The 22,475-nt window shown below is 44.5% G+C and overlaps 1 protein-coding gene and 1 pseudogene across 1 annotated transcript in view; one reads left to right on the forward strand and one right to left on the reverse strand.

The window, feature by feature from the left end:
- FLVCR1 (FLVCR choline and heme transporter 1) overlaps positions 1 to 22,475 on the forward strand; it is a 70,557-nt gene that overhangs the window by 427 nt on the left and 47,655 nt on the right. Inside the window, exons 1-2 of the mRNA XM_077485752.1 lie at positions 1 to 280; positions 13,210 to 13,351. The exon at positions 1 to 280 is cut by the window's left edge and continues 427 nt beyond it. Coding sequence (XP_077341878.1) covers positions 1 to 280; positions 13,210 to 13,351 — 422 coding nt within the window. The remainder of the gene's footprint in view (positions 281 to 13,209; positions 13,352 to 22,475) is intronic.
- LOC143989378 (centrosomal protein of 89 kDa-like) lies at positions 7,306 to 8,465 on the reverse strand (annotated as a pseudogene).

Raw genomic sequence — 22,475 nt, forward strand, 5'->3', positions numbered from 1 at the left:
CATGGTGGCCTATGTGCCCCTCATCTTCCCGGCCACCTGGCTGCTGGACACCCGGGGCCTCCGCCTCACCGCCCTGCTGGGCTCCGGACTCAACTGCCTGGGCGCCTGGGTGAAGTGTGCCAGCGCCCGGCATGACCTCTTCCCCGTCACCATGCTGGCCCAGATCGTCTGTTCTGTGGCCCAAGTCTTCATCCTCGGCCTGCCCTCCAGGGTGGCATCTGTCTGGTTCGGGCCCAAAGAGGTGTCCACCGCCTGCGCCACCGCAGTGCTGGGCAACCAGGTGAGTACCACCATCTCCCCTGTACTATATATACATTGAATGCCCACCACCTGTGCCACCGCAGTGCTGGGCAACCAGGTGAGTACCGAGTACCACCATCTCCCCTGTACTATATATACATTGTATGCCCGCCGCCTGCGCCACCGCCGTTCTGGGCAACCAGGTGAGTACCACCATCTCCCCTGTACTATATATACACATTGTATGCCCACCGCCGTGCTGGGCAACCAGGTGAGTACCACCATCTCCCCTGTACTATATATACACATTGTATGCCCACCGCCGTGCTGGGCAACCAGGTGAGTACCATCCCCCCTATACTAACTTTATAATGTCTACTGCCTGCGCCACTGCCGTGCTGGGCAACCAGGTGAGTAACACCATCAACCCTATACTATATATCCATTGTGTGTGTGTGTGTGGCCGCCGCCGCCTGTGCCACCGCCGTGCTGGGCAACCAGTTAAGTACCACCATCCCTGTACCATATACACTATATTACCAAAAGCATTGTGACGTCTGCCTTTACACGCACATGAAATTTAATGGCATCCCAGTCTTAGTCCGTAGGGTTCAGTATTGAGTTGGCCCCCCCTTTGCAGCTATAACAGCTTCAACTCTTCTGGGAAGGCTGTCCACAAGGTTTAGGAGTGTGTCTATGGGAATGTCTGACCATTCTTCCAGAAGCACATTTGTGAGGTCAGGCACCGATGTTGGACAAGGAGGCCTGGCTCACAGTCTCTACTCTAATTCATGGCAAAGGTGTTCTGTTGGGTTGAAGTCAGGACTCTGTGCAGGTCTTCCACCCCAAACTTGCCCATCTATGTCTTTATGGACCTTGCTTTGTGCACTGGTGTGCAGTCATGTTGGAACAGGAAGGGACCATCCCCAAACTGTTCCCACAAAGTTGGAAATTAAGTTAAAATTGTCCAAAATGTCTTGGTATGCTGACACCTTAAGGGTTCTCTTCACTGGAACTAAGGGGCCAAGTCCAACCCCTGAAAAACAACCCCACACCATAATCCCACCATCTATAAAGACATGGATGAGTGAGTTTGGGGTGGAGGAACATGACTGACCTGCACAGAGTCCTGACCTCAACACTGTTGGGATGAATTAGAGCAGAGACTGTGAGCCAGGCCTTCTTGTCCAACATCAGTGCCTGACTTCACAAATGCTGTTCTGGAAGAATGGTCAAACATTCCCATAGACACACTCCTAAACCTTGTGGACGGCCTTCCCAGAAGAGTTGAAGCTGTTATAGCTGCAAAGGGTGGGCCAACACAATATTAAACCCTACGGACTAAGACTGTGATGCAATTAAAGTTCATGTGCGTGTAAAGGCAGGTGTCTCAATACTTTTGACAATATAGTATATATTCATTATATTGTATGGCAACTGTCTGCACCTCCGCTGTGCTGGGCAACCAGGTGAGTCCCACCGTTCCCTCTATACTATATATACATTATATGGCAACCTGGTGCGCATACTATAAAAATGTTTTATACACAACAGCCACTTTATTAGGTACACCTGTTCAATTGCTCGATAACACAAATTGCTAAGCAGCCAATAACATGGCAGCTACTTAATGCATTTAGGCATCTAGACGTGGTGAAGACAACTTGCTGAAGTTCACACTGAGCATCAGAATGATGAAGGAAGGAGATTTAAATGACTTTGAATGTGGCATGTCTGGTGCCAGACGGGCTGGTCTAAGTAATTCAAAAACTGCTGATCTACTGGGATTTTCACACACAACCATCTCTCGGGATTACAGAGAATATTCAGAAAAAGAGAAAATATCCAGTGGACGAAAAAGACTTGTTGATGTCAGAGGAGAATTTGCAGACTGGTTTCAGGAAAGATAACAATAACTCAAATAGCTGCTCATAACCAAGTTATGCAGAATACCATCACCGAACTCACAACACAGAAAACCTTGAAGCAGATGGGCTACAGCTGCAGAAGACCACACTGGGTGCCACTCCTGTCAGCAAAGAACAGGAAACTGAGGCCACAATTTGCACAGGCTCACCAAAACTGGACAATAGAAGATTGGAAAAACGTTGTCTAGTCTGATGAGTTTCGATTTCAACTGTGACATTCAGATGGTCGGATCAGAATTTGGCGTAAATATGAAAGCATGGATCCATCCTGTCTTGTATCAGTGGTTCAGGCTGGTGGTGGTGTAATGGTGTGGGGGATATTTCCTTGGCACACGTTGGGCCCCTTAGTACCAACTGAGCATTGTTTATACACCATGGCCTACCTGAGTATTGATGCTGACCATGTCCATCCCTTTATGACTACAGTGTCCCCATCTTCTGATGGCTCCTTCCAGCAGGATAATGCACCATGTCACAAATCTCAAATCATCTCACCACTGGACAATGAGGTCACTGGACTCCAATGGTCTCCACACTCACCACATCTCGATACAATAGAGCCCCTTTGGGATGTGGAGGAACAGGAGATTTGCATCATGGATGTGCAGCCGACAAATCTGCAGCAACTGTGTGACGCTATCATGTCACTATGGACCAAAATCTCTGAGGAATGTTTCCAACACCTTGTTGTATTTCTGCCATGAAGAATTAAGGCAGTTCTGAAGGCAAAAGGGGGTCCAACCCGGTACTAGCAAGGTGTACCTAATAAAGTGGCCGGTGAGTGTAAATGTATGTTCTGATTATATAGTTTCTGCACTGACCATACGCCTTTCTATATCATACACTGTGCAGTGTTTAAAACACAGTACCTATTACTTAGGCAGATTATATATATATATATATATATATATATATATATATATATATATATATATATATATATATATATATATATATATATATATATCTATATCTCTGTACACATGTATGTCCTGGATACGTTCCTCCTGGCTGATCACCTCCGGAGCTCCCCATCCCTTGGTCCAGCACACTGTACATTGTAGGTCCTCCTCATGCTGTGTACATGGATGTATACAATATGGGGTGTAAATCAGAGCTGGTCTCATAGACGTCTCTTCCAGGATTGCCATTTCCATGTCATAAAGCCTGGCTGTTGTCGTCTTTTGTCAGTCAATAATGAACACTCAGCCAGGTATTCATCATACGTATGAAATGTGATACTCTGGGTGATAATTTCATTGTAGGGAGTAGAGGAAGAGGCCACCCACATGGTGAAGGGGTGGGGAAGTGGGCACAAAGCCCAGCTGTCATGTGACTGAACATGAATTATGTATACCGCACCCACATGGTGTGATGGGGGGGGGGGGGAGGTCAAATCACACACACTTTAGTTAGAATATTGCACATGGCCTGCCATATGATTGTCCTGTCTCTACAACACAGTAGTATGAGCTGGTAATGCCTGATCATGTTGTTAGTGGTTACTAAATTACCTTTACCTAATAAAGTAAATATGTAACAATGGATAGTAGGAACTAAGAAGCACATTCATTTCATGGACAGGAAGTGCAGTCAACATTCCAGAAGTAGAAAGAATGTATTATGTGTAAATCTGCTCCAATCTGTTCCCTTTTTTTAAAAAAGCATCTGCCTCCTGGCTGATTGAAAAAATAGTCATCTATGGTCAGCTTTATTCTATTGCTGTTTTATCAGTCATGTCACAGAATCGTCAGCGTCAGACTCTAATCGTACCTCATCCATCAGAGGCCTTTTGTAGATTTCACTTGTACTTTGAAATAACATTTATTATTCCATATGAGGGCAATTTGTTATTTTCTTGGTGTCATCAATGGAGCAATCACATCGTTAGACAGAAGATTGAGATATCTTAATGATGAACTCAAAGGTCCCTGCTTTTAGTAATTATAAACTCTGTACTTAACCTGGCCATACATGATACAATAACCATGTCTAATTTCTGTAAAATTTTCATTTAGGTTTACCTTCAAATATGTAGTGCAAGGACCTACCCAGGGCCGGATTACCGTAGGGGCTATTGGAGCTGCAGCTCCAGGCCCCTGCTGTAATATTGGCCCAATACACTGACACTGCACACAATCGCCGACTGCTGGCCGCTACATTGTACATACAGTGCAGAGCTTCAGCGGTGCGGTGCCTGTGTGCCAAGTGCACTCCTGCTCAAGTCTAGGAGCAACACACTTCCCTCCCTGTCAGGCGGAGTGATCTCCACCCGACAGGAGTTCCTGGTCCCGTTCAGGGGCCGGCCCGAAAGGCTCGATGGGAGAGGAGTGCTGGCGGTGCTGCGAGGAGCCGCTGTACAAGTGAGCACAGCAGAGCAATAATGGAAGGGGTCTGGGCTGGCAGTGGCAGATTTTGTTCTGTCCTGTCCTATCCTATGTTGTGCCAGCTCAGTGTGAACTGGCTGAAGTGGAGTGGGGGAGGAGGGTGAGGAGGTTAATTAATTAACAATACTATTTGTATTATGCAGAATGAAGGGGGCTAATGTACTGCCACTGAGCAGTGGCAGTTAATTATCCCCCTTTGTGTGCTGCATTACTGGCAGTGGCACCAGTGACAGTGAGTGTTAAATAACGCCTTTATGCTGCCGCATGAAGGGGTTTATAAACACTGACACTGGTGCCACTAATGCAGCACAAAGGGGTTAATTAAGTGCCACTGGTCACTGATGCATCGTGCTGCATAATGCAAATAGTATTAATTAAAGGATAAGTTCACCTTTTTGAACATGTTACACATTCCACCCATTTTTAGGATGGAACCTGTAACATGTTCTCACTCCTGCAGGTCTCCTTGATCCGCTCCCTCTAGTGAAAGCAGGACAGGGATCTTCTCCCTGAACTAGCTGTCACAATTTAAAAAAACAAAAACAAAGCGTGGTTGTGCAAGGCTCCACTAGCCTGACCATGTCATTCATTCACAGAGCTCTGTAAATGGGAAACTACAAGTACTGACAGTCTCTGCATCTGTCAGCTTGTAGTTCTCAATGAACTATAAGGATACTGTTGGGCGCTCTGGTAGTTCATTGTCTTTTCCTGTCAGCATGTAACTGCCTGTCCCAAACGATATACGAGCAGAGAGATACACTGACAAGTCTGCAGGAGTCCTGCGTGGTGCAATGCTTTTCAGGCCACTAGTAAAAAAAATATATATATAAAATTTTACTTCTGAGAAGATATGCATTTGTTTTTTTTATTTTTTTAAGGTGAACTTATGTTTTAACCCCCCCACAAAGAGTTAACCACCTCCAGTCAGTTCACAATCCATCAATGCTGGGGGTTATTATTATGTAAGCTGGCACCATTGCTTGGGTAGATTGTTGCAGAAATTGGCACTGATACTGGGGGTTATTATTGCTGTTACTGACACCAATGCCCTGAGTTGATATCATGTAAATTGTCACTGATGCTGGGGGTTATTATTGCTGCTGCTGACACCAATGATGTGGGTTGTTATTGCGTAAACTGGCACTGATGTTTTCAATTATTATGTAAACTGGCATTTCCATAATAAACTGAGATCTATTCAGGGTGGATATAATTGCGTAAACTGGCACTGATGCTGGGGGTTATTATTGCTGCTGCTGACACCAATGATGTGGTATAGTTATTGCGTAAACTGGCACTGATGTTTTTGGTTATTATGGAAACTGATATTTATGCTGGGGGTTATTATTTCCTAAACTGACACCTATTCAGGGTGGATATAATTGCGTAAACTGGCACTGATTGTGGGGGTTATTATTGCTGCTACTGACACCAATGCTGTTGGTTGTCATTGCATGAACTGGCACTGATGTTTTCAGTTATTATTATGAAAACTACCATTTATGGATCAATTATTTCCTAAACTGGCAACTATGTTGGGTGGATATAATTGCAGAAACAGGCACTGATACTGGAGGTTATTATTTTGTAAACTGGCACTTATGCAGATGGCCATTAAGAAATATTTTCAATATGTTTCTGTTATGACACTTTAAAGTGGAGTTCCACCCAAAAGTGGCCTGACCCCCTGACGTGCCACATTTGGCATGTCATTTTTTTGGAGAGGAAGTGGGTACCTAGTTTTGACAGGTACCCAGCTCCCACTTCTGCTCGGGCCATCTAGGTGGCCCCTCCCTCCCTGCAATCTTCTGGGACACATCACAGGTCTCAGAAGATTGCCCAGCCGTTCAGGACATGCAGCACGACTTGCACATGCGCAGTACACACACGGCTGTGAAGCCACAAACTGTCACAACCAGGTGCTCACAGTAGTGATTCCGGTGCCACGGAGAGGCGGGGGAGAGAACCAAGGTTTTGGGTGGCTGCATAGCTGGACCGTGGGGCAGGGGAGTGTGTGTTTATTAAAAGTCAGCAACTACTTTTTGTAATTATTATTAATAAACACAAAAACAGCTGGTACTCCATTTTAATGGTAATTAAAATATTTAATTGGTTTTTACAAAGTATTGTTTGCATTTTAATTTTATTTATATCAATAAAAAGTCCCACCAAAATCCTTGGCACCAGGCCCAGGATGTTTCCCCAATCTGGCCCTGGACCTACCATATGGGATACAAATTGTAAGTGTTTAGGTTTGACCTCATATTTGTATATATTTTTTTTTTTTTTTGTAACTCTTAAAGAAAATTGGATAATGTATGGCCAGCCTTTAGTAGTGGACCATTTTAGAGTTCAGCACTGCTGAACTGAACTTACACTGTTCAACAGCAGGTATTCGTTGTGCTAGGATCAGTAAATGTGAGCGGGTTTTGGGCAAGCTATTATCTGCACGGGGTGCTGGAACAGTTTCAGAGACATCTGTTTAAAATGTGTAAACCACAGGAATAAAAGACAACCATTTGTAAGGCATTCCTGGCAGAGCTTTAGTTTGTTCCTACCCCTGTTACAGCTTGGTTTGCATCCAGATGTGGAAGAAAATAAATATAAATAAGCAAATAATGATTTAATATAACAATGGTTATCTTGTTTCACTTACAGGAGTTTTTCTATTAGCTGTCCTTGGAATAAGTAATGGAATTCTTCAGTCTCTGCTAGTCTTCCCACATGTACGCTGATTTCCCTCAAATTTGCTAATGTTCTTCAGCTTCCAAGATATTGACCACATATATGAGCTGGTCCATTTCTCCAGCGATTTATTTTCTGCATGACTGAGATTGGCCAGATGCTGGTGAGCCATCACCTCCTTCTCCATGTTGTCCTCCAACTGCTGTTTCAATTGGCCGACCATCTTCTTCATCTTCCTATTGGATTTCTGAACTGCCTCCAACCTCTTGTTGTTGGACACCAAGTCCTTTTTCTGGAGCAAAATAGTTTTTCTGGGTCTTCAGATCACTGATCATCATCTTGCACACTTCTCTCTCGCTAGTGTCCCAGTGCTGCTGCATGTCGGATATTGGATTTCCGAACTGCCTCCAGCCAGTTATCGTCGGCCACCATGTTGTTTTTCTGGAGCAGAAGAGTCCTTTTCTGGGTCTACAGATCTGATATTGTCCAATTCTTTCTCACTAGTGTCACACTGCTGCTGCTTGGCTTTTTAAATCATTCACCATGGCAATGTGTACTTATCATGCGACTTTACCATCCAGGTTCACTTTCAACTTGTACTTGAGAGAGTAGAAGTTCGTGCTTTTCCTGTAATTCTAACAGGGCCTCTTGCTACGAATTGCAGCTATAAGCCACTTTAATTGGGAGACTCCCTGCAGATGCTTTGCATGACTCTCTCAGCTCAGTTGATCACCTTGTGAACCTCCAGCTTTTCCATCAGGACTGAGTTCTTCAAGAGTTTATTCTAATGCTCAAGTATCACTCCTTTTATAGCAGATACAGGTCTTTCTTACTCCAGCACCTGGTGCAGTCTCTCGTTATCCTCAGTCACCTGTTTTGATATGATGCTTAAAATTTTCTTTTCCTCCAGCCAGGGCAGTGGAGGTCCTTTGGGTGGTGACCCACCAATCAGATTCCCTTCTTTAAGGGGTGATTCCTGGTTTGATGACAGCTCAGCTCGACATTGAGACAGTCTCTGGGATTCGTGTGTTTCCCAGCAGACACTGTGGGGACGGGGGACAGGAAGAGGGATAGACTCCCGCTGGAGTCTATGCCCGGAAGTGGGTGCAAATACCTGTATTATACGGGTATCTGCATCTCCAGTCCGCCCCCCCCCCCCCCCCCCCCAAAAGGTGCCAAATGTGACACCGGAGCGGGGGAGGGTTCTGAAAATCGGAGGATCCATTTTTGTGTGAACCTCCGCTTTAAGCCACAGAGGGTGGGGAAAAACATGTCAGGGGGGCATGGCCTGAGCCATTGACTGACTGAGGCTTTCACATGTATACTTCCATACTAGGATTGGCTATGGTGAGTGGCCATTTCATTCATAAATGTATCCGAATTGGGATCATTTGGGCAGCATCTGCTTCTTCTCATTCTTCCGATTCTTTAGCTTCAGTCTCAAGGCCTTCATCTGCTGCTGTTTCATCTCCTCCACCTGAACCTTCACCTCGTGATTAATGTTGGTTAGTTGCTGGTTTGTGGTGGGCAACTGCCTCGGCTCCTCCTGGTTTACTTCATGGAAGTCACGACTCCAATACGGCAGTGAAACCTGATCTGACCACTTTAGTCACTTGGGATCTCTGGGTTGTTGGGACCGACCCAGCTATTGGAGATTCTGCAGTACGGTCACCTCTGCTTTCTTTGGAAGAATGATCTGAAAAGTTTGATAATTGTCAACAGAAAAAGAATTAGCTCTGCTGCCATTAATTTCCTTCTGCTCTGGAGAGGTTGTAGGTCTTTCCACCCTTGTGTAGAAGAGCATGAATTGGTTCAACTTCCAAATTTTTCATCTTGATGACACTTGCTGAAAAAATTGCTTTTCAATTTCCAACATTTTGCTCCTCTGTGTCATGGTCAACAAAGTCTAATGACATGGCACTGCACCTACTGTGCACTGCTGTGAAGAGTTCCATAGGATTTAAAGGGATACATATTCGTCAGTGAAAAGATACAATGATCTACAATGCTCAGTTGATTTCTATTTTTGCCACTGCTGAAAATCAGCTATTAGAGGCTGATCTGCTGACAGCCCAAAGATTTACTATTGCTCAGGGGCTCTGGGCTTCAGCAAAATGGCAGCCTCCAGCAAGAAGAAACAGGAACAATGCTGGAGGCAATTTACAGCACACACTAAATCCTTGCTGAAGAACATTATTTTTTAGCAAGTTGTTCTGGGTAAAAGTTTGCTTTAATGTATTTGTAATTTTTTGTGATTTTTTTTTTTTTATTTTTTTTTATTTTTATTTTTTTTTATATATTCTTCTCCTCCAAGCAAAGAGGATAGTAATAGATTTTGCATGCAGGAATTGTATTTTTTTTTTTTATTTTTTTTTTAAATATCAATTCATCAAACTAAGATATGAAATGTAGTAACTAACACAAAACCGTGAGATAAATCGGTGAAGTCAATTCACAAAAAAACACCCTCATTTGATATTTATCACCCAGTGTAAGCAGTCACAATTGAAGAAGGTACAAAATAACAGAGGAACTCGGTCAGTAAGTTTAAGGCCTCATGCACACGAGACGCAGTTAAACGCGCGTTCAGATGCAGTTGGACAGTTTTTTCAACTGCACCTGAACTCATTCAATGTTATCCTATGTGTCCATGCACACAGTCTCGTTTTTTTCCGTTTATATGCAGTTGCGTTTAACCTCGTTTTTCCAGAAGCAAAAAAATGCGTTCAGAAACAAAAATTTCTGCGTTTCAGACGCAAAACGCGGTAAAACGCGGCAAAACGCCGCTACCGCGTTTAGCCGCGTTTGCGTTTATATGCGTTTTTAAAGGTGACCTTTTTTTTTACATTAAAAATCTCAAAAATGATTGCAAATGATGAAAAACCATTAGAAAAATATTTTAAACAATTGCAATTGCAAGTGGACAATCCACAACTTGTGGCAAGTGACGTGGCAAGTGGACAATCCACAACTTGTGGCAAGTGACGTGGCAAGTGGACAATCCACAACTTGTGGCAAGTGACATGGCAGGTGGCAAGTGATGTGGCAAGTGGACAATCCACAACTTGTGGCAAGTGACGTGGCAGGTGAAGTGGCAAGTGACGTGGAAAGTGGACAATAGACAACTTGTGGCAGGTGACGTGGCAAGTGACCTGGCAGGTGACGCGGCAAGTGACTTGGCAGGTGACGGGGCAAGTGGAAAATCAACAACTTGTGGCAGGTGACTGGCATGTGACGTGGCAAGTGGACAATAGACAACTTGTGGCAGGTGACGTGGCAAGTGACCTGGCAGGTGACGCGGCAAGTGACTTGGCAGGTGACGTGGCAAGTGGAAAATCAACAACTTGTGGCAGGTGACTGGCATGTGACGTGACAAGTGGACAATCCATAACTTGTGGCAAGTGACGTGGCAAGTGGACAATCCACTTGTGGCAGGGGACGTGGTAAGTGACGTGGCAAGTGGACAATCCACTTGTGGCAGGTGATGTGGCAAGTGACGTGGCGAGTGGACAATCCACAACTTGTGTCAGGTGACGTGGCAAGTGGACAATCCACAACTTGTAGCAGGTGATGGGGCAAGTGATGTGGCAAGTGGACAATCCACTTGTGGCAGGGGATGTGGCAAGTGACGTGGCGAGTGGACAATCCACAACTTGTGTCAGGTGACGTGGCAAGTGGACAATCCACAACTTGTGGCAGATGATGTGGCAAGTGATGTGGCAAGTGGACAATCCACTTGTGGCAGGGGACGTGGCAAGGGACGTGGCAAGTGGACAATCCACAACTTGTGGCAGGTGATGTGGCTGGTGACGTGGCAAGTGGACAATCCACATCTTGTGGCAGGTGACGTGGCAGGTGACGTGGAAAGTGGTGTGGCAAGTGGACAATCCACAACTTGTGGCAGGTGATGTGGCTGGTGACGTGGTAAGTGGACAATCCACAACTTGTGGCAGATGGCAAGGCAGGTGACGTGGAAAGTGGACAATCCACATCTTGTGGCAAGTGACGTGGCAGGTGATGTGGCAAGTGATGTGGCAAGTGGACAATCCACAACTTGTGGCAGGTGATGTGGCAAGTGATGTGGCAGGTGATGTGACAAGTGGACAATCCACATCTTGTGGCAAGTGACGTGGCAGCTGACGTGGCAAGTGACGTGGCAGGTGACGTGGCAAGTGATATGGCAAGTGGACAATCCACATCTCGTGGCAAGTGACGTGGCAGGTGATGTGGCAAGTGACGTGGCAAGTGGACAATCCACAACTTGTGGCAGGTGACGTGGCAGGTGATGTGGCAAGTGACGTGGCAGCTGACGTGGCAAGTGGACAATCCAAAACTTGTGGCAGGTGACGTGGCAGGTGACGTGGCAAGTGATGTGGCAAGTGGACAATCCACAGCTTGTGGCAAGTGACGTGGCAAGTGGACAATCCACAACTTGTGGCAGGTGCCGTGGCAAGTGACACGGCAAATGCAAGTGTACAACTGCTCTCTATGCTGCTGCTGCTCACTCTGATCAAAATAGCAGAAATAGTTAAAAAAAATGCTTTGAGAGCTTGGGGAGGGTCTACATGATGTTATCTTTATAAACGCGTTTAAACGCAAACGCGGCATGCAAACGCGGCAAAACGCGCGTTTCTAAACGCGCGTTTCAGCTTTTTTTTAACAGGTTTCATCTGCGTCTCGTGTGCATGAGGCCTAAAGCGTAGAATGTATCAGTATGGAAAGTGTTCTACCCAGAGCTCAGGAGTGAAAATAAGTAGCAATATTTTGCCAGAGGGAGATCATTCTGTGAATGAAAGCACATTATTAGAATGTTTCTGATTTGACAATTATGGCTCCATGCACACTAGCGTTTTTTTCTAAGTTCCTAGAAGCTGTTAGAATTCGTCTTTATCTGCTCCTAGAAGCTAAATAGTGTTATCCTATGTGTCCATACAGACTACATTAGGCTATTCGTTTTTTTGGGCTTCAGTGGCTAGGACCAGGAAAAAAAAAAGTTTTTGTAGTGTTTGTTTGTTTTTGAACTTTTGTTCTAGCAAAACCAGTTTTTTTTTTTTTTTCTTTTCTTTATGTACTGTAAACATGCTAATGCTTCTAAATGATCACAAGAACTACTAAAATGCTACTACAAGCCAGCACAAAAATGGTATCAGCGTGTGTGTGTGTGTGTATGTGTGTGTGTGTGTGTGTGTGTGTATATATATATATATTATAGTGTGTAATCTACCTAAATTTATATTTAAAAAAAAAAGTGCATGGAGCCAAGAAAACGCTCTTAGCAGTAGCATTTTTAAAATTTATTTTGCTTCTAGAAGCGAATAGCATTACTTTGTGTCCGTGCACAAACTATTTTAGTCTAGAAATGTTTTTTGAAGCTTCAGCTTCTAGGAGAACCTTCTTTCTCCTTTTCTTCTTTCTCCTCACTTCTTTTCTTTCTACTTCTCCTTTTTTCTTTCTCTTTTCCTGAGCGATTTGCCAGCAGAAAAAAATGCTGAATGCTCCTAACTGCTGCTAAAAGCTGCCAAAAAATGAGCTGGCAAAAACGCTTTTATGAGCATTTTTCATTCAGCATTTTTCTGGCATTTTTTTTATTTTATTTTTTTTAGCTTATGGTGTGCATGAAGGCTATATCTTTGTACATTCATTTACAGAACTGTCTTCCTCTGGTGCAGTGTTGGTATGAAAAAAATAAAAATGTTTATTGTTGCAAAATATATATTAACACATTTGTTAAGTAACACAGATTATTAGTGAATTGACTTCTTTGGAGATAAATAATCCATGGGATATTGTATCTCAAATTCATGCGGTATTTATCTTTTAGTGAACTGACCCCAAAGTCCTTTTATTGGGAATAATTACAAAATTCTGCCTGGTAAAGCAACTTGCATCTGAAAGGCACACAAGTAAAATCTCTTTTTAATATTCAACTTACCTTTTTTTTTTTTTTTTTTTTTTTTTTTTTTTTACAGTTTGGCACAGCGATTGGTTTCCTCCTCCCTCCAGTGTTGGTCCCAAAATCAGATGATATGGAGTTGACAGGACACAATATCAGCATCATGTTTTATGGCACAGCGGCGGTGTCTACTCTTCTGTTCATTCTGACAGTTGCAGGTAAGTGGGACAATGTGATCCCATTAGTGTGTGATGATCAATGAGAGGACATAATAAAAATTGTCCTTTTGGAGCAACATGCATGTAAATTTAGTATGTTATGTTATATTGGGGTGGTTCTCTTCCCTGCAATGCAAACGCTAACAAGAGGTGCGTTTGAACACCAAAGCGTAGCAGCATAATGACTAAAACACACAGTAATTCCAAACAAAATAAATACATGTTGTATATGCAAGTAGGGCGCATCAAGTCCCAGTTCACACTAGTGCGATGTGAGAACCCTGCGAATCAATTGCGGGTTCCTGCATCGCACCAGACACGCATGGCAGTTCACACTGCCAAATGCGAACTGCTGGGGAGTGTCATTATATGTTAACGACACCCCCATTTCAGCTTGCATATTGCACTGCGAACTGACACTTCGGACATGAATCGGCTCGCATATTTGTGAACACATGTGATCCGATTCTGGTCCGAACAGAAAAAAGGGTCCTGTGCGTGTTTGGACCAAATGCGGTGCGATATCGGCCATACTATCTGTATGGCTGACATCGCACCGCACAGACATCGCATGTAATGTGAACAGCAGTGGCGCTGCGAATTACATGCAATGTCTGGCATCGCACTTGTGTGAACCGGCACCAAATAAGCAGTATTAAAAAAAATAAAAATAAAATCAGCACAAGGAATGCAACATACTTTCAGTAGGATGTTTTGCTGCTTTGTCATCCTTTTAGATTAAATCTTTCACCTCCTAATGCCCCCCACCTCCACGACCATTGTCGTAATATTTTGTTGTGGGGTTAATACAGCCATGTTACAGCTCCTACCTTTTTTTTTATCACACGTTTACATCAAAATTCACAAAATCCCACCACCAAAAAAACACAAAGAAAAAAAAAAATAATAGAATCTTTTACAATATTATACAGTTCATCATTTTACAGACCTATATTCAAACAACAATTTCTCTTTCATGTATGAATGAAGAACAGGTGGATAATTGATAGCTCCGCCCCCTCCATTTAGAGATCCTATTTCATTCATGGATGCTGTAGTACGGCTTCTTTAAATGGAGCAGCTTGGTGGAAAGTAAAGGCATATTCCGGATCTCTTGATGAGAGCCTGTGATAGCTTTTTAACTCTATTAAGCCCTGTACACCGGCAGACTATAGCTCTTGGGGCAGCACCGGAGGAGGAAGATTTAATCTAAAGGAGGATACAACAGCACAAAGGACACATCCTGCTGAAGGCAAGTACGTTTTTTTTTTTTGGAGGTTTTTTTTTTTTAAGCAAAAAATGAGCTCCCCACCTTCCCTTTTTTCTTTCTTTTTTTTATATCTGTCCATCTAGATTGGCCATGCTGATTGAATCATTGTGACAGGGATGTTGGATTGTGACTTGCCTTCGTGACCTATATTGCTTTTACAATTTATACTGAGGCAGGTTTGACTAGAAGCCGATTAACCCACAATAAAATTTGTTATGATAGGAAACCGCACAACTTTTGAGGAGATCCATGTTCTTATAGGGGAACAAGAGTAGAAGCTGGACCTTAGCTGTTCACCTCTAAGGCCGGCCGTACACAGTTCAAATCTTGACCGGTTCAGCTGAAACCGGCCAAGATTCGAGACGTTAAAGTGCAGGCTGAATTTACCAAGTTGATTGATCGAGCAACTCTGGTACATCCAGCCTGCTGGATTTGCTTGTGATCATCGCAAGCAGCTGCTATAGCCCCTAACGATAATTACTGTCTTCTCCCAGCCATTTCCCATGTCAGCACTGTCTGTGTTGATGGGGGAATTGTGCAAATTTCTTGCTGCAACCAAATTTGCGCCATCTATGGCTGGCCTAAGTCACCAGACTGGCAGTGCATACAAGGTAATTGGCCTTGGCTGACTGGCAAAATGTCCCAGCCAGGTATCAACATTTGTGTTAGAACCTTTTCAAATATATCAAGTTTCCCCTTTTGTGTGTGTTTGCTCAAAGCATTTCACCCACACTCATACCACAAATACAGGTGTGTTTAATAAATACAATTTTTTTTGCTTGTTGGGTCATACAGTAAACCGAGATGTTGCCTGAGAATAATCCGAAGTCTAATCTTTTTCATGAGAATATGAGTCTAATCCTTTTCATGAATGAGATGACTTACCGCTCATGAATTTTCATAGCACTGCAGGCTACAAAGCAAGTTACTAAGTGAAAGGATTTAATTTACTATATACCATTTTTTTTTTTTTTTTTTTTTTTTATTCCATTCTGAAGAAATGATATGCACAATATGCCACTGGAAAATTTACAGAGTATCTTTTTGTGTTTGTATTATCTAAAATGGACCCACCATCAAAATGAAAACTAAAGCTGACCAAAGAAGCTTTGTTTTTTCTTCATACAGCCAGCGGGCTGAACGAAAAAACAAAACAAAAAAACAGACAAGATGGATGGAGGTATCGCCATTATACATTCCAGAATGCCCATGTACCGCAATGTTCTCATGGTAGCTCTTTCCACAGATGCTTCCTCCTACATGCTCCCTGTCACACTGTTCACCTGCCAGAGCTATTGGAAATACCTGTTACTTCTAGGTATGGGGGGAGCATTAGATGTTCTCCCTTTTGTCCAACAATGACGTGTTCTACACCAGAGCTGCCATTTGCCAGACCAGGGTGGCTGGGGGAGGAGTAAGTATCAGTGGGAGGAGTCATTGAATTATGAAAAGAGAAGTATGGGAATCAGAGTTTTTGTAGAATCGTACTTGCCTAGCTGAATGCAGCATTGCTGCGATGCTGCATCTGTCTCCTGCCGGCTCAATCACTGAGAAGCGAGCGATGCAACACTGCCGATTGCTCGGTTCTTGGACCTCTCTGAGCAGAGAGCTGGTAACAGGCAGTCATCGGCTCTCTGCTCCCCTGTGCTTACTTAAGCGCTGAGCTGTGTAAACAGTCAGCTCAGGCTCTCAGCGGCTCACTGAGAGGCAGAACCGGGTGCAGATCCAGACATGTGAGTGGATCCCAACCATATGGTCGTGATTTTTGCCTGAGCCTGGACCGGCTCTGTGATGTCAGCTGACAGCGGGCTTCAGCTGAAAATGCTGAAAAGGTTCACAGTAGTGCAGAACGAACTTCACTCCTGAGATCCACAAAAGTACAGCCAAACAAGCTTTGACTGTCTTCTTTAAGGGAAGTCTCCACTCATCTATACAGTTAATTTTATGTAACAATAAAGAAGCCATTGGAATAGGTTGGGTTGCCACTATCTGTTTTTCCCATAACAGTGAACCTGTCATTTTCCCCTATGGAGGCTTATACTTAATTTAAATTGAGGGCCTTCCAGAGGTTCTTGAGAATGGTATGGAGGATGGTTGGTATACACTAGGTTGTGTACAGGAGAGGTTCTCAACCCCATCCTCAAGTACCCCCAACACTCCATGTTTTGGGAATTTCTCTTAGATAAAATAGCTGTCAAAAATACCAAGCCATTGACTCTGATTTCAAGCACCTGTGCAGGATAAAGGAAAACCTGCAAACATGGCCTGTTGGGGGTACTTGAGGACAGGGTTGAGAACCACTGGTGTACAGTATACGATTATGTATACAAAGCCTTTGTACCATATATGAAGCATTGTGCCCTCTACATCACAACCTCCGAAAACCCCAGTGCTGACAGAGAAGGGGGGTAACAAACAAGGATGCTGTGCAGGTTTTGTGATGTCCTCCCTATAAACCGATGATGTCAGCGGTTGTTGAAATGCTGGCAGCTGGCCCACATGGTGTCCAAGGTTGTAATGTTGCACAATGAAAACCTGTGGCTTTGTGTAAAGGAAAGACAGGTGTGATCCACCTGCTGGCTTGCACATGATTTTTGGGGTCATTTTTAGTTTTTTACTAGCATTTCCAGGTGATGTTGTGGGCCAGCGTCTTATGCAGGGAATCGTTTCCATCTCAGCATAGATTATCCATCCTTTTCTTCCAGCCCGGAAACTAGAAGCAAGTGCAGGTGATTTTTTTTTTCAGAAGTGATATCGTATAATGGCTGCAAGTCCGCTACAGGCTGACCACCTTCCTTTAAACACTTAAGGACCGCCGCATGGCAATGTACGTCATCAGAATGGCATGTACAGGCACAAGCACGTACATATACGTGCTTGCCTTCCAGCGGGTGGGGGGTCCGATCGGATCCCCTCCCGCTGGATGCGGCGGTCCGTTAAGCTTCAGGAATGGTCCGGGATGAGGGGATGGCCATTGGTTTCTGGCCATCCCCTCTCGATCGCTCCTGGCGAATGAGAAGCTTCCCCTGCTGTGTATAGTAAACACAGGCAGGGAGGAAGTGATGTCATTCTCCTCGGGGCGGTCTTTTTAACCGGACTACGGGGAGAACACTGAAAGTAAGTGCACCAAACACTACACTAACATGTAGGCACACAAACCCCCCCCCCCTCCCCCCTCCCAGTCACAGTGTCACTGATTGCAGTGATCGTTTATTTTCTGATCACTGCATTCAGTGTCAGTTGTGACAGTAAAAAGTGTCAGGGCAGTTAGTGTTAGGTCCAGGGTAGCCCCCTACCCCCCTAAATAAAGGTTTAACCCCCGATTGCCCCTAGAGTTAACCCTTTCACCCCCTTTTGCCAGTGTCACTAAGCGATCATTTTTCTGATCGCTGCATTAGTGTCACTAGTGTCGCTAGGTAGCTAGTTATTTTTTTAGGTTCACCGCCAGGTTTTTATAGCTCTAGGTACCCCCATATACTACCCAATGATGGTTTTAACCCCCTGATTGCCCCTAGTTAACCCTTTCACCAGCGATCACCGTATAAGTGTCACTGGTGACGCTGGTTAGCCAGTTAGTTATTTAGGTTCCCTGTCAGGTTTTTGTATAGCGCCAGGGACCCCATATACTACCTAATAAAAATTTGAACCCCCTGATTGCCCCTAGTTAACCCTTTCACCAGTGATCACCGCATAAGTGTTACGGGTGACTCTGGTTAGTTAGTTTGCTTTTTATAGCATCAGGGCACCCACCATTTATTACCCAATAAAGGTTTAACACCCTGATCACCCGGCAGGTGATATCAATTAGGTTTTACGGTCAGGGTCTGCGTCGCCCCAGGCAGCGCAAGGTTAGTGCCAGTACCGCTAACACCCACGCGCAAAGCATACACCTCCCTTAGTGGTATAGAATCTGAACAGATCAAGATCTGATCTATACTAGCGTCCCCAGCAGTTTAGGGTTCCAAAAAAACGCATTGTTAGCGGGATCAGCCCAGATACCTGCTAGCACCTGCGTTTTGCCCCTCCGCCCAGCCCACCCAAGTGCAGTATCGATCGATCACTGTCACTTACAAAACACTAAACGCATAACTGCAGCGTTCGCAGAGTCAGGCCTGATCCCTGCGATCGCTAACAGTTTTTTTTTTTTGGTAGCGTTTTATATTTAAATCCGGAAGGCAGTGCTTGGTTTTTGGGGTCCCGTACGTGGCTAGGCTCACCAAAAGTCCCCCACATGTGATATCTCCGTACTCGGGAGAAGCAGCAGAATTTATTTTAGGGTGTAATTTGACTTATGCCCATAGCATGTGTGAGCAATATATCATTTAGTGACAACTTTTTTTTTAAAAATTATATATATTTGTTAAAAATTGGCAGACTGCCTGGATTTTTTTCTTTAAGCACAGAAGTTTCTCCCTTTCTTCTAAGAAGGAAGAGTTAGACCCCTTTCACACTGAGGACGTTTTGCAGGTGCTATAGCGTTAGAAATAGCGCCTGCAATCCGCCCTCAAACTGCTGCTCCTTTGTCTCCAGTGTGAAAGCCCAAGGGCTTTCACACTGGATTGTTGCGCTGGCAGGACTTTTCTTGACGTCCTGCCAGCGCAACGCTCCAGTGTGAAAGCCCTCGGGCTTTCACACTGGAGACAAAGGAGCAGCAGTTTGCGGGCTTCTTTGGAGCGATGAAGGAGCGGTGTGTTTACCGCTCCTCCACCGCTGCTCTCCATTGAAATCAATGGGGCAGTGATGCATTTCTGCCGCTATTGCAGCGGTTTTAACCCTTTCTCGGCCGCTAGCGGGGATAAAAGTGCCCGCTAGTGGCCAAATGCGCTGCAAATCTGACGGTAAAACGCAGCTAAAAATATAGGCGTTTTACCGCCAACGCTATGTTGGGCTATGGGCAGTGTGAAAGGGGTCTTAGTTACAATGTTTTGTGTTAAAAACTTGGCAGACTGCCCAGATGTTTTCTTTTGACAGCTGAGTGAGCAGATAAGTCTCTCCACTTGTTATATGAAAGAATTGGCAAACTGGAATAGAGATGTCAGGGGGTTGAATCCAGGTCATTATTTTTTTTTTAACGATTAATTGTGCAGCTCTACTTTGTAGTCCAGCTGCACTACATCTGGCGACATAACAACAGGTCTTTACCTGAGGCTGGGGGAATCCATTGAATAAACCTGTGCATTGCACCTTTGACACAGTGATCAGGGGTGCAGTGCTGTGCAGGCTTCATTCCAAAAAATTATAAATGCCCATTAATCATTTACATTCACATAAGTCCCTGCCCTCAAGGAGATAATAGTCTAAGGTCCCTAACTTGCATTAATTTAGACAGGAGACGATTAATCTAAGCATGTCTTTGGGGTGTGGGAGGAAACTAGTGTACCTGGAGGAATCCCAAGCAAGCACAGAGAGAACATCAAAACTCTGTACAGGTAGTCTTGTTGAGATTCAAAGCAGTGACCTTAAGCCGGCCAAAGATTGTTTGAATCTTGGCTGGTTTAGCAGGGGCTGGCTGAGATTCAAACCATGTATGAGCAGGCTGAATGCACCCAAGTTGATCATTTTGAGTAACTTGGGTACAACCAGCCTGTCATATTGTTAGTGGCTCCCCTCTCTGGAGAACACAATAGCTCTGCGGTAGGGATTTCCCTATCAGCACTAACTGACCGTGATTGCAGGAAACGCTTATGGCTGGTGTCTTGTAAAATAGTGTCCTCCATCAGATGGTGTCCCCTGCGTACTGCGCATGCGCAGTACACAGGAACACAGATTCCGAAAATTGCCGAGGACTCACGGCGCAGGCGCCGTGAGTCCAGGTTCTATCCCCACTATCCAAGTGGACATAGAGTTAGAATAAAAAAAGAGCCGAGCGGAGCGAGGCCGAGCCCGAAGCGTGGCGAGCGAAGCTCGCCCGCGAGGGGCCCTCTAAAATTCTCAACCCTATGTCTGCTTGGATAGTGGGGCTACCTCCTCCACTCACGGCGCAGGCGCCGTTCAGCTTCAGAGTTTTTCCGAAGCTTCCTCTGCTCCGTACTGCGCATGCGCAGTACGGAGCGGACAGCATTTGATAGGCGGACTCTATTAGGCAGAACACCGGCTTAAAGGGGTTGTAAACCCACATGGTTTTTCACCTTAAGAATTCTATGCCTTAAGGTGAAGAACCTTTTTTATTGCTGCAGCCCCCCAAGCCCCCCCCCATTTATTTATCTGCAGGCTGTTCTCCTCTGTCTGGGAACGAGCACACCTGTAGCTGGTGTCTCCTGTCCCGATTGCATAGATTGAGAGCAGCACAGCCATTGGCTCCTGCTGCTGTCAATCAAATCCAATGACACGGCCGAGTCCTGCATTCTGGGGGGCTGGGCTGAGATTGGACACAGATGCAGGACTCGGGAGCGTGCCCGCACGGGTGTCCACCAAGGAGAGCACTTCTCCAACATGGACACTCGATGTAGGGATGAGCCACCAGTGCCGCCGTGGGACCCCAGAAGAGGAGGTTCAGAGCCACTGTGCGCAAAATGAGGGCTCACAACCCCTTTAAGTGCTGCTGGGAAGTAGTGCTACCCACATTTTGCTGCCTTAGATTAGATCATTAGATTAGTGTTTAATATGTCTTGCAAAAGGTGGCCTTTAGCGTCTCTGCCCCTGACTTCTCCATTCAGTCCTCTGGGAGATCCGGCCTCATAACTGTGACACACTTCAACAACTTAAAACTGGATGAGAATCCACTCCCTTGAGTCTTGTGCAAGCTGCTGAATTTCATCATACATAAAACGTTATCAAACATTTTAGGACTTTTCACTGATTGTGAAATGTCTTTGCTCTTGAACTTAATTTTGTGTGTGTGTTGCTTTTTTTTTTTTTTATTTATTGATTTTATTAAATTTTTTACAATTCAGAATGACATGGTCTGATGGGTCATTACTATATTTGTGGTAAGCAGGGTAAGGAATTGTTTCAGAGGGGACCAGTACAGTATGACGTGTGTATGCAGGCTCGGGGTCCATTCAGGCCAAAAAATGCACATAACTGTGCTTTTTGACTGCATGTGTACATGCATTTGAAGCGTGCTTGTTTACTTTTTTTGCTGTGTTTGGCTTGGCCTTCTTGGCTTAAGGGGGGGGCGGTGCATTCAAAGCATGTTTGTAGCATGTTACCTGCATTTGTGGTGCAGAAAAATGCAGCATTCTCTTCTTCTTTTTTTTTCTTTTTTTTTTCTAAATTATTATTATTATTTTTTTTTTAACAGCGCTGAACTGCACTGCAGTGATGTGAACTGCGCCCATAGGATTACCTTGATTTTGGGCTGTCTGTGCAGTTGGCGCGCAGTTCAAAATGCATCCAACTGCGTTTGGTGTGAAAGGGCCCTTAGCAGTTTCGTTTTAGGAATTCAATTATGGGGAGGTCAATCTTGGGGTCAGCAATTTGCAAATGTATTTTTGTGTTTATAGGTGGAAATGTGTTAGGCCTCATGCATAAAAGGATGTTTTTACAGCTGCTTTTACAAGTGACAGACTTTTTTTGCAGCTTAAAAACGCATCTCTGTTTTTCTATGGGCCCGTGCTCAGATCGTGGCCCTCCACCCTATGTGAATGAGTAAGGAATGTACCCCTACTCATTCAAGCAAAAAGGTGTCAAAAATAAGAAACAGTACAGTTTTTTTTTTTAAATGGTTCTTTTTATTAAAGCGGCTCCAACGTGTCTTCTTTCTCTGGTGAAGTCTTCTCCCTCTTCCAGAGAGAGGAGAAGACCTCAGCGGAGGGAGAAGACACGTTGAAGCCTCTTTAATAGAGGACTATGTCAAAAACCTATGTACTGTTTTTATTTATATTTAACACATTTTTGGGTGAATGAGTAGGG

This window comes from Lithobates pipiens, unplaced genomic scaffold (assembly GCF_037356315.1).
Source record: "Lithobates pipiens isolate NorthernLeopardFrog02 unplaced genomic scaffold, aLitPip1_a1.2 Scaffold_18, whole genome shotgun sequence".
NCBI classification, from domain to species: Eukaryota; Metazoa; Chordata; class Amphibia; order Anura; family Ranidae; genus Lithobates; species Lithobates pipiens.